Source organism: Seriola aureovittata, chromosome 10 (genome assembly GCF_021018895.1).
Source record: "Seriola aureovittata isolate HTS-2021-v1 ecotype China chromosome 10, ASM2101889v1, whole genome shotgun sequence".
Taxonomy (NCBI): domain Eukaryota; kingdom Metazoa; phylum Chordata; class Actinopteri; order Carangiformes; family Carangidae; genus Seriola; species Seriola aureovittata.
In genome coordinates, this window is record NC_079373.1 from 12,123,554 (window position 1) to 12,136,370 (window position 12,817).

A 12,817-nucleotide genomic window follows, 5' to 3' on the forward strand; every position below is an offset into this window, starting at 1 on the left:
CTTTATCTTGAACATACAAATTTGGAAAGCTTACTGGGTCAGAGCAGTGAAATTGAAGATGATTGATGGGATCCTCTATCGGGAGTAGGATGCAGGCCTTGCGCACCTTGCTTCATGATGACTGTATGGAGGGATGAACTAGGACACTGGTGATTACAAGTTATAGGAGAAACATTTGTTAGTGTATGGTGATATTTGTTTTGCATGTTGGCAACTTTGGTTTAAAGATGTTAAGAATGTCAACCTTAGGTAAACTGCTGATCTTATGGGGTGAGCAGGATGTCAAAGGATCCATTACATGTCTGGCTTTTATTGTTATATTGCTGTTTGTGGGTTTATCTACATCTATCAAAGATTTAGTGATGCACCCCCTTTTGGGAGGTTGGAAGTAATAAAAGTGACACACAGAGGGAAAGGTCTCCAGGTTAACAGATGTTAGTTACAAAATCCATTTCCAGTTGTGTCATTCAGTGAGACTTGGTGTACCCTGCACCACATCTGTCCTTCGTGCACGAATAAACCAACCAAACTGAAGTGTTGACTTGTTGGTCTGATTTGTACACTTTTTCATCTCTGGGTCACAAGAAATCATCTTTTCAGTTAGTTACTCAGTGATTTAATTTTATTGTGTAGTGTGTATGTGTGTATGTATGGTTTTTCTTTTTCTCTTATTTCTCTCTTCTCCTTTAATTTATCTGTATTTGTCCTGAGCTTATCCGCTGTCATAATTATGTACTGATGTACTGGTTGTTTGAAAAAGTAATAGAGTTTTTGAAAAAAAAAAGTTAAAGTGTTGAGGTGACTCATCTGAAGAAGATCTTCCTATAGAAAAATCAATACATGTGTGTTATCTGTCAATGAATGAAAAAAAAAACCCGCCTCTAAATTATTTTTTGCGTCAGCAGCAGCAGCCAGCTGGTAGCCGGACATTAGGATACAGCCAATAAAAGTGAGCAAGTCAACAGCAGGAAAACATCACATGTGTAAAATGCAAGCCGCGGATAGACAGAGGGTGTGACTCCGCCTATTGATCAAAGACCATCCTCCTCCTCCCTTTTGTCTTTTCTTCAGTTTGTTAACTTCTCTAAAAGCCGCGTGGACTTCGAGTGAGCCGCTCAAACCTTTTGGCAGACTTTCGTTTCATTTCGTGTGATTTCTTTTTTTCTTTTGGCGCATCCAGGCTGACAAGTCTACTTACAAGCAGCGATTCCCTCTCTTCTTAGAAGCTGTGTTTCATGGAGTCTTTGTGGAAATCATTAATTGCTATCACAGCAGCAGCGAGGTAAGAAAACTTATTCACGACTCAGTCATCATGTGTCTAAATTACCGACGCATTGTGAGACAGAAAGGGGGAAGAAAGGGAACAACAAATGGTACCAAACGCATGAGCGTGTCCTCCAGGAAAGCATGTGGAACTATTTCATATCGACAGATCGATGTAAGCAAGCATTTGAAGCGATGCTGTTTTTTTTTTGGTTGTTTAGCCGCAGTGTGGTTATATGAAGTTTTATCGAGCTTTGTGACGCATTTGCAACCTGTGTGGAAATCACTCGCGCTGTGTCTGTCAGTTGAGCGCTATATTATTTTCAAATGATCTGCGTCCTGTTCATTTGAGCAGCTGTTTATGGAGGCAGGACAGCAAGTTCATGTGTTTCCACGTCGCTCCTGATAAACTAACTATAACTGTAACTTGCCGGGCTGCCAAAGTTGAGAAGAAACTTTTTCGCAGAGTCTTTTTGTTGTTGTTGTTGTTGTTGATGTTGTTACTTTGAGACCAACTGGCGGAAACTGATGATTTTTTTTTTTTCATGTCATGTGAACATGCAGACTATTTCCAACTTTTCTTGGTCCGGCAGACTAATCATTTATCTAATAAATATCAATAACTTTTAGAAAAGCTTGAATGAAGTGATATTTTTTGTTTTTGCTCACTCGCTCTTTTCCCACGTGGCTCAGGGGCTCAGCCTGACAGTTTGGACGGTTTGCTTTCGGAAGTCACCCTCTCCATCACCCTTGCCCTACAGATCTGGGAGTGTGGACACACACACACTCACGTACAGCCACAGACACACATGCACACATACACACATCAGAGTGCGGCTTTCAGACCGTTGAAAACACATCTGCGCAGTTTCCTCCATGCACGCAAACCACATTTCTCCTCGCTGAACGCAGATAAGCCATCGCTCTGTACTTCTGTGAAAGGTGTCAACAGGATGAAGCGATAACATCTGTTCTTACTGTGGGACAGTGTATTACTGTCTGGATTAAGTCTGGATTTGGACTTAATGAGGGGCTGCAGTGAGAATCTGCTTTTTATTTCACTAATCGCTCATCATAGCCTGCAGATATGTAACGGATATTATTATTATTATTATTATTTTTATACACTTTGACAGATGTCTGTGTTCATAGGAGCTGATACAGCTGTTTCAACATATATTGGCAGATGTTATGCTCTGAACTTGGCAGCCATTCAAAAGACAGCAGGGGTGTTTTGCACTATGATCTGTTAGTTTTGGGTGTGTGTGTGTGTGTGTTAGTGGAGGGCAGTGTCCACCAATGGAAGAACAACGCCATTGATAAAAGTTACCAATAAAAAAACAATAGTCTGTACTGTTGATGTTTTTGCTGGTGGCTTGTAGCTGTTTGTGTGGCAGAGTTATGAATTAGTCACGTGGTGAGGTCATCTTTCTCTCTTTCTCTCTCTCTCTCTCTCCTACAAGCTGATTGTGCTGTGCACTTAGACTGTGTGCTGCCTTCAGGTGCCTGTTGGAAAAGCCAGGGTTAGGAGATAAGCATGCATTGATATGATAACGGGTAAATGCAAGGACAGCTTGGATTTTCACTGATGTTGAAGTTGCCACAAAGTTTGCATAGATATTATCTATCTATCTATCCATCTATCCATCTATCTATCTATCTATCTATCTATCTATCTATCTATCTATCTGATATAATCTTATCAATCTGTCAATTAATCTGCAGCTATTTTGATAACTGATTAATCATTTAAGTCATTTTCAGGCTGAAATGCCAGACATTCACTGATTCCAGCTTTTCAGTTGAGAGGATTGGCTGCTTTTCTTTGTCTTATTGTAAACCCAATAACTTTTGGACTTTAATTCAGGCAAAAAAACAAACAAACAAAACAATTTAAAAGATGACACTCTGCAATTTAGCTAATTGTGTCTTCTTGAAGAGTCTGACATGCACTCTATTTTCCACAAGTGCTTTAATAGACCATGATGGGACCAGCATCTGCCTTCACAAATCTATTTGCCATAAGTCATGATAATGTCTTCACACCTGCTGCATCGCTTTTAAAAATAGCTCCAGTTGCAGAACAAGACAGAACTTAAGAGGAAAGCCAATACTTAGAACAGACACACTTCTGTAAGTTAGATTTTTTTTTCTAGTAATTATGCATTTAACTTGCACAGAAATGATAAGTTGATTAATTGATTAGGTCGACCGAGAGAAAATTAATTAGTAGCTATTTTGATCATTGATTCATATTCTCAGTCACTTACTCAAGTGTATACTGGTTCCTGCTATTTTTTCAAAATGTTACATCCGAAGGCATCAGAGCGTGTTCTGGAAAATTGTGATGGACAAAATAATCAGCAAATGACCTGAAAGGGAAAATAACAGTTAAGTTGCACCTCTTCATTTGACAAGTGTCAAATGTGTGAAAAGGGAACTATGGTACAACTGAGCGCTTGTGGTGATAAAATGCAGAATAGAAACAGTCTGCTGTAGCGTTGGGTCTCAGGATATACCCACAAGATGAGAAGTATCTATCAGATAAGGTGATAAGTTCTGCTATGATAAATGTGACACTGAGCTGAGTGATAACACCTTCTGACATCTGAAAGTAAGAGCAGGACACACGATATATTACAATAATTCAGCCACGTTTTAATTCTCATATTTGTCACTGTAACCTTGCAGTGAAGACTCCTCAATCACACATGATATTGTGTCACCACCATAACCAGTAATGCTGGAGGCTGCACCACCAGAGCTGGTTTGTTTATTGCGACATGTTGCTGTCTGTAGGAAACTTCTCATTCTTAGCCCTTCTCATTTACTAAAAATCCTTGCACAAGCGTTACTTCCTTGTCATGGGGTGTATTTTGCTTCCAGCAGTGTGCATCAGCTGATAAGGGTATATGTGACATATGTGTGATAAGTGACAAGATCTGTCAAGCTTGAGAAAAAGCCTTAAGATCGCTCTTATCTAATGATGACTCCTTTAAGTAAGTCTCATGTATCCTGCTAGCCCAGTCCGAGTGTATTCAAGCTAATTAAAGGGGGATCTCTTGAAATAATCTTGCATAAATATTTTTAAAAAATGAATGCCAGTGTCTAACTGTTGTTTTTTATATTTGTAGATCTGGAGCCATATCAGTGCACCATCATAACAAAGTTACTACATGATGAGCAGCCAGTCGATGGAGACCCTCATTGACCCAGTGTATCGAAGCAAGATGCCATTATTTGACGGGACTATAGCAGCCGCAGGACTGTCAAAGCCACAAAATATGTCTGGTTTCCTGGATAAGCATGCATTGCAATACAGCGGGTCCTACTTTACCTATGACCCCAGAGGAAAGGATGGAGCAGGATTCGCTCCACCTTGGAGCAACTCAAAGACCTCTATGCTGGATGGCAGAAGTCCTATGAGTCACCTCTCTGGCATGGAAGGACAGAACCGCATACTTTACAGGCAAGACAGCAACTCTTCAGAGGAAGGCCATTCTCATTCTTCCTCTCTATGTCACACCCCAGTAAAACAGGGCTTTACCATATACACCAAAAGTCCAGGTATCAACAGTCCTGCAGCTGCTACATCAGTGTCTGTTAGAAAACAAAAAACCGGAGTTGAGCATTCATCTCCTCCATCCGAGAACTCTGTTTACCTAGCAATTCCTAAGCCAGTTTACAGACATAACCCCTGCTGTAATGAACTGGGCTGTGTGATAGGACACCGATATGGTGTGGACCACGGCACCCAGAGATTACCAAACACTGTATATGAGCATGACTGGATGCAAACTGACGCTCACTACATTGAAAGGCCGCCCATTCAGAGAAAGGCACAAGACAAACTGCTGCAACAGAGAGGTTTACAGATTGAGCCCCATCCAGAGCCAGTGAAGAGGATGACTATGGAGACATACAGCCCAAGTACAGCAAGGACTTTTCCTGCTATGATTGACCCAAACTATAGCAGTTACCCCTGCACCCCGACTCGCACACTGTTTGGTTCTTTAAGCGAGCAGAGCCAGCGGTTGCAGACATCCCCCAGAGGCTACCCTGGCCTATACCCCTCCCATCCTACATATGAGCATATGACCTCAGAGGTTTATCAGGAACGCTCTCCCATGTCCAAATATGGCCAGCTAACACAGCACCCAGTGTTTTACTACCCCCAGGCAAATGAGGAGGTACAAAACAGCACGCGGTGTAAAAATATTGGCAGTAAGCAGAGAGAAGACGTCCCTGTTATTCTTAAACACACAATCTCAACCCCCCGGGAGCATTACATAGTGCCTCAATCGCTTCATGGTGAGATTCCTTTGCCTAATACTGAAATGTTTCCGAATCATTCCTTTATGCAGGGACTTGACTATCCATGTTATGCAGTCCCTAGATTTCATTTAAACACAAGCCAAGTGAGGGCGCCCCTAAAAAGGCAGCATGCATCCCCTAGTTTTCACATTAATAGCATAAATGTTTCCCCATTGAGCCAACACATGGATCACCCCTTGGCCTCTGCAGCCAATCTACATAAGGACAAACCCAACAGTAGCCTGCATGTTGACCAGTCACAACCTTCCTCACCATTCCTACGTGTGGACCAAACCAGTCCTACCAGATGTATAAGCCAACCTGGCATCTCACCAGCCAGCATACAAATGAACAGATTTTTTCCCCCGCTCTCCAGCCTGCACATAGACCGACACATCCTTCCACCAGCTGGCATGAACATGAACAGACTCATGGACTATTCCTCCTGTGAAGCCCAGGTTACATGCCCAAAACAGTCCAAAGGCCTTCCTGTTTCCCCAGCAGCGTGGCTGCCCCGGTCGCCCAGTCACAGTTCAGATCGCATCCACACAGCTGTAACGAATAGTGCAAATGTCAGAAAAATAATTTATTCCCCCTCTGTTGCAACAGGAAATAAATACAATGGCCCTACGTCCAGTTCAGGCAGCAGTGTTATTAAAGGGTGCCTGAAGAGAGGCTTTTCTCACTCATCTCCACCCATCAAAATAAAAGACGAGGGCAGGGATTTATGTGAAGTGGAACTCATTAAGAAACGACAAAAGGTGGAAATGGAGAATGTCCAAGTAGGAAATAAAACTGACTCTCCTCCTATGCCAGTCATTGACAATGTCTTCAGTCTGGCGCCATACCAAGCATACCTGCAGGCCTCTGGAGTGTTATTTCCGGGCAGAGTACCTCATAGAACCGTCCAGTCCTCTGAGCACTGTGAAGCCAAAACCAAACCAGACATGAAAGAGAAAAGGCCAGATCGAGATGAGCAGCAGTCTGTTGTATGTCCGGTTCCCAAAGAAATCTGTCCAGATACCTCACCAGAGAATCCTGTTGTAGAAATTGTTGAACCAAAAAATATTAAAGTGGAAAAAGTAGATGCATCAGAAACAGACAACACTGTAGAGTCTCCTGTTAGTCAGAGGGACTGCAGCAAAGTCCCAATCAAAAAAGAGCCTGTAGAAACTGGTTCATCTGACAGTGGGCCCGTGTGGGTGATAAAGAAGTGTGAACCTGATGAACCTGAAAGTAAAGCCTCTTTAGCAGAAGAAAACAACACTTCAGATGAGTCCAAACCTGTTGAGTCGACTGCACAGATGAGCTCATCTTCCCAGGGTGATGCATGCACACTGCACGGACAGGTGGCCACCCTCCAATCCAGACCCATTACTCCACCTCAATCATCTGAGAGAAAGCTAAATTTCAAAAACATTCCCCCCCAGTGTCTAAAACTTTCCACCTACAAAATCATTCTCCCTGACATGAAGCATTCCACACCTGCTCAACCCCCAGAGAAGCCACCTGCGCAGCCAATACCTGATTTCATACCAAAACTAGAGCTCCAACTTCCAGTCCGCAAGCACTTCCTTGAGTTGCACCATTCCCTCTCCAAGCTAGTATCCAAATCTGTGTCGGCCTCTTCAGAGCAGGAGCTCAGAACCTGGTTGTCTCAGTTGGAACTGACTGAACCTGCATCTCCGTCAACCAAAGTCCAGAAAGTGTCGTGTTTGTTGGGGGTAAAAGCCAGAGAAGTGTGGCTCAATGAGGAGATCAAGTCAGCACTCCATAAGGTCCTCGAGAGGTTGAGAGAGTACACCACCCAGAAACGTTGTCCTTTTCCACACGTCATGCGAACGGGGGCGGTGTTCCTCCCCATGCTGGTGATGAAGGAGCTGCTGTTTCCGATGGTGCAGGGCAGCTTCATCGACCAGGTCCTGCAGGAGCACAAAGTGGAGCTGCGGCCCACCACGCTCTCCGAGGAGAAGATCCTCATCCAGCTTCATAAACGAGCCTGCTCCTCCCGGCTCAGGAGACTGATGTCCCTCAAACACCTGCCCGACATCTACGCTGACGCGGTCAACCTTCTGTACTACGCCTGTGTCTGCAAACATCTAGGTGAGTGTGTGTTCACTTCAGACTTACTGAGGTAATGTCATGAATATGTGCAGAACACTGAACATTTTCCTAGTAAAGAAATGAAAGACATTGGCATTAGAGTGTTGGTTGGTTGTTGGTTATAAACATCTTATTTCTGTCTATTTTCCAAATTAATGTTGCTCTGGGATAGTATTATGGCGTTTTGTGTCTCTCTGTACTGTCAAGCCACACAAATAAGAGGTGTTACGATAAGCAACACTTCTGTCAATTACCCCTCATGGAACATGTTGGACACCACTACTCATGACTAACACTGAATAACAAATGTTCATGGAGACAGGAAATGGATGGATAATGGACACTTATTTTAGGGGCCTGCACATACAAACTGAAGGCTTTTAAAATAAGACTAGACGACTTCTGTTTTTCAGTGCTAAGACTGCATTTCATTTTGTCAGCACAGTAGAGTTGATTAGCCAGGCAGTTATAAAAATGTTCACTTTAGTCATGAGTGAGAAGTGGGTCTCTGCTTGTTTTTAAAAAAAAAAAAAAAAAAGTTAGGATGACGTGTCAGTTGTTCTCACTGTTACTTATGACAGATCACAGGACACACCGAAATTCATATGATACTGTTTCGGATATAAATATTTTATAACTCAACAAATGATTTTAAAGTTTATACCTCTGGTTTGATAATGTGCAAGACTGCCAAAGCAACAGTATTTCCTGCCTTTCCTTGCAGATTTCTGGAAATCCCCCTCAGGCAGATGGTGTGATTTACTGATTCTTTTGGATTTTATTATAAAGCATTACATTTTGTTAACTGTATCTAGTTTTTCCCTCAAACAGTCTTTTAATAGTCCTATTTTCTGCATTATTGGCCCTTTTTGTAAAGAACAAATCAAAGTAAACAATACATATTCAATATAAAATTCATTTATTTTTTACAGAATCAACCTCATCTGATGTCCAAAAGAGAGTCCAGGTATATTTATTTTTTGTGTTGTCCCTCAATCTCACATTTCTTTGCTTTTTTTCCTAATCAGAAAGCAGGAATAGTTTCTGCTTTCAATAACGAATCGCACGAAGTTGCATGATTATGGGTGGGTGGAGGGAAGGGTGCTGAGCTGGAAAACTGAAACTGACCTTCATGATTTTTTTTTGTTAGCATTAGTGGATTTCTTAAAGAGTGCAAGGCAGGCTGGTGGCTCACACTACCAGAGGAAGGAAATGACAACCTGCAGCACACAGAGGGATTAGACTGTGCACTGGCACATTTTGAGCCCTTTGGATTGGAAAGAAGTTCATGTTTTGAGAAGATGGTGATCATCACCTTGTCACCACCATGTGCTGTCTAGTCATAGAGACAAGTGGGACAAAATTAGTGCTGTTGTGAAAACCGGTCCATGTGTGGTTAATGTATAAGGCTGGTGATGTTCTGCTTTGTTACGGTCAAATCCAGTGAAAAGAGCAACATTAACAATGTGTTCATCTGTGTTTCACTATTTTGACTTCCACAGCTTTTCTGTGACTCAGCCCCAAGCCCATTTGTTCCTTCTGTAGGCTTTTAATCTTAAAAAACTGGCCACATATACTTTCATTAAAAGAACAATTGCGTAAAACAGTTGGGCACTGTAGTTTTTAGATTTGTTTTGGTTATTTTCTGTTGCATACCTGCTGCACTACGTCATATTTTTGGCTGCAGGATCGTGTATGCTGGGGGTGGGGGTGGGGGACTACATAGTCTATGCTCATTTTTACCCATTTAAATAAGTTATATCAGGCTTTGGCTGCACAGGCAATGCTTATTAGAAGGACTAATTCATTGTTTGTTTTGGTACTTTCATTGGATTTGTTGACAATGAAATGAATATAGAACATCACCAGACTTTTCCTTAAATTTTGCCTTTTTACTTTGTGTGCTTCGACAGCTATTATTTATTTGGCACAAGCATTTGCTAACTGAATTGGGTTTTTATCAAATTTCCGTTCACTGCTGACTTAATTAACAGTTCACATGGTTTGGGAGCACTTGACTTTGGTATCTGAACATTTCCCTTGTCCTACCCTTGCCTCAGTGCTGTTAATCCCTGACTGATAGCATCCCTTGTAGCAGCTGACTTTTTCCCAGCCTTCGTGTTTACACCCACAGCTTCTATTCTGTCTCTGTAGAAAGGGTGTTTCATGGTGCAGGATTATGTTGTCCGATCACTATATCTGCTGATATTAATAGAATAGTTTCGCATTGTTCTTGTGTGCTGAATAAGCACTATGGGAGGATTGATTCTCCAGCCTGTGTGGAGGTGTCGGACACTGTGGTTGCTCGCTGGCTTTTTAGGATTCTTTTTTTTTTTTTTTATCCAAAATGCAGAACATCCCTCTTTGACTTGCTGTCCAAATGTTTTCCCTGATCACTAACTAAATTCTCTAAATTCTTTAACTCTCACATTCCCATTTTGTCAGAAACCAATTGTTTTATAAACCTGTCATATTTTTGTATATATTTTGACCTCTCTTTATTACTGTATCCCCTGTGTTGCAGGATTAGATGTGGATGATCCTGCTAACAGAGAAAAAGATGACAGTAGTGAGGAGACTTCTGTATTTTCAGACATCCATGCCTCACCGGTCTCACCCCCAGAGTCACACCCACAGAGCCATCCGAAGGACCAAGAAACAGTATCACATTTGAACAGGTGTAGCACAAAAAGCAGGGTAAAGAGCAGCTCGAAGCGCACGTTTCTGGACAACAGTTTGTCAGATGAGGAAGAGCCAGATGACACAGGAAAGACTGTCAATGGAGTTGTGCTGAATGAATTTTGCAAGAAAAACTGGAGTGCTAATCAGTCTGAGGATAGTGAGAATAGGGGAAGTGACGATATGGTAGCGGAGCAAGATTCTTCACTCATTCCGCAAAGCCCAACTTCTGACAATTCATGGACGTGTCCTTTAACCTTCGACCAGCTTTCTCCATCTCCCAGCGACACAGAAACGCAGGAGCCCTCCAGTCTGCAGCCTGGCAGTCAGTCCTCAGGACCAGAAACATCTCTGGTTAGATCCAACAGTTGTTCAGGCATGATTCTCAAACTGAGGAGGATGTTTAGCGAAGGTCTTAACAGAAAAAAGGCCCACTACCAAGCAGTGTCAGACTTGGGGACATTTGCTGATTCTTCCCTCTCACAGACTGAGGATTTGGAGGGAGAGGTGAGCGGCGAGAGGGACCTTCACAGGAGGACACCCAAAGTAACCCACAGGTGGCAGAGAACAGGTAGCTTCTCTCACGCCTTAAGACCCCTCAGCAGCTCTTCTAAACGAAAACGCAGATCGCTCTTAAAGATCAAATACTGTCCCTACTTGTCTGCCTGCCACAGCGCCGAACACAGGAGGCGATGGGTCCTGCGTTCGGCTGTCCAGAGAGCTCAGAGGGCCATGAGGTTGTACTACCCAGACCTGGTGGGGAAGAGGATCCGCCATCTGTACGAAGAAGACGACAAATCAGAAGTGTGGTATAGAGGAGAGGTGCTGCGAATCCACGAGGCCCACACCAACCCTCTAAAGACTATATTTGAGGTCAGGTATGACAGTGAGCCAGAGTGGAAGTACTACCTAGAGCTGCTGATAGACTATAAAAAGGGCTGGCTCAAAATTGAAGACTAATTTCCGAAAGCCTATGTTGCTGTGCCAGTTTTGTTTTTGCCAGGGTGCAATGATGGTTTTGAGTTGCTTCCTTTTACTGTGTTTGTTTGTTTTTTTTCACTTGCCAACAACAGGCTGATAAGCCCTAAATATGTGTCCGGCCTCCTGAAGAGGGAAGTTGGACTGAATTTTTTATTGTAATCAGATCAGCTAAAAAATTCTGTCACTTTAGTGTCACAAGACGCATTCTTCTTTAGGGGTGGACTGTATGCAGCATCCTGTAGATGTTTTTAAGCTCTTATCATCTTTGACACATCTATCAGCAGCTTTTCTGGGTTATTTGCAATTTAGATTGCGGTTGTGTGTGGCCTTATTGTGCTTAGTTTAAATAAAAACATACCAAAAACGTAAACATCCCTTAGTGGTTTTTTTTTTTAAATAATTTTAATCATTATCAAATATGAAGTTATGCATTTGTTTAAGTCATCATTGTCCACTTTTCTGGTAGTTTCACATTTTTTTATTTGCTAGTAAGAAATAAAAAACCAGCAAATGACATGAAGACATTTTAAAAGGGTTTGACTGTCAAACATTGCCAGCCACATGTATATAGGTTTACAGTGCCAGTCTTGTATGTAATTATAGCAGAGTGATTTTTACCCTGATGACTGTGGTTGTTTTTTTTGTGTGTGTGTGTTAGAGTGTATGTGTGTGTGTGTGTGTGTGTGTGTGTGTGTATGAATAACTGAAGCTGAGAAACAGGCATTTATGTAGTTCTGTACTAAGCTGCTCAAGAGGTCTTTGATGACACACAGGCTGAGATGTTCCCATCACATGGTGTTTTTAATCACTGTGAAACTTAAGACTTTCACCTCAGATTGTATTTTGATTTTGTGTCATTTTATAAGACTTCTGCAGACTGAATTGTTAAAATATTACTTACTGTTGTCTTAAATAAATGTTTGTAATGATTCCATGTTTTGTCATATTATTGAAATGGTGTTTCTCCCAGAAAATGTTTTTTTGTCTGTTAACTCTCCAACCAAAGTTTGACAGAATTTCTTGAATATCAAAGCTAAATTTCACATAATTGATAAATCTTTACCACTGACCATGCAGTGTTGTCAATTGTGGTTAACATGGTGCAGAGTCATTCTAACATGTCATCTCACAGATCCTGAACCTGGTTCAGTAAAGGTGTCATGCTACAAATGATACTCACAAAAAAAAAAAAGAGCTGTCAATTTTGAAAATATTTCCTCTGAAGGATAACCACACCTAAAATATGAAACTTCAAATTAGAATTGCAGTGTCTTTGTCCCCATCCAGTGGCAAAATATGTAGTTGCAAATTCCCATTTAAACTATTGTAAATGCTGTTTAGTTGGAAACTATGTATAGGGAATGATCTAGCTTGCACAAGTGACTGAATACACAGTGATAGCTTTCTTAAGGACAGTTTAAAAATACATCAAATGTTGATGGTGGTGAAAAGTTTTTTTTTTTTTTTTTTTTAATTA

At 41.7% G+C, this 12,817-nt stretch overlaps 1 protein-coding gene across 1 annotated transcript; it reads left to right on the plus strand.

The window, feature by feature from the left end:
• Window positions 1-977: 977 nt before the first annotated feature.
• c10h15orf39 (chromosome 10 C15orf39 homolog) lies at window positions 978-12,269 on the plus strand. Its single transcript, XM_056386526.1, has 3 exons — window positions 978-1,282; window positions 4,398-7,680; window positions 10,205-12,269. Exons 2-3 carry the CDS (start codon window positions 4,440-4,442, stop codon window positions 11,317-11,319), a joined length of 4,356 nt encoding a protein of 1,451 aa, XP_056242501.1. The 5' UTR covers window positions 978-1,282; window positions 4,398-4,439; the 3' UTR covers window positions 11,320-12,269.
• The last annotated feature ends 548 nt before the right edge of the window (window positions 12,270-12,817 follow it).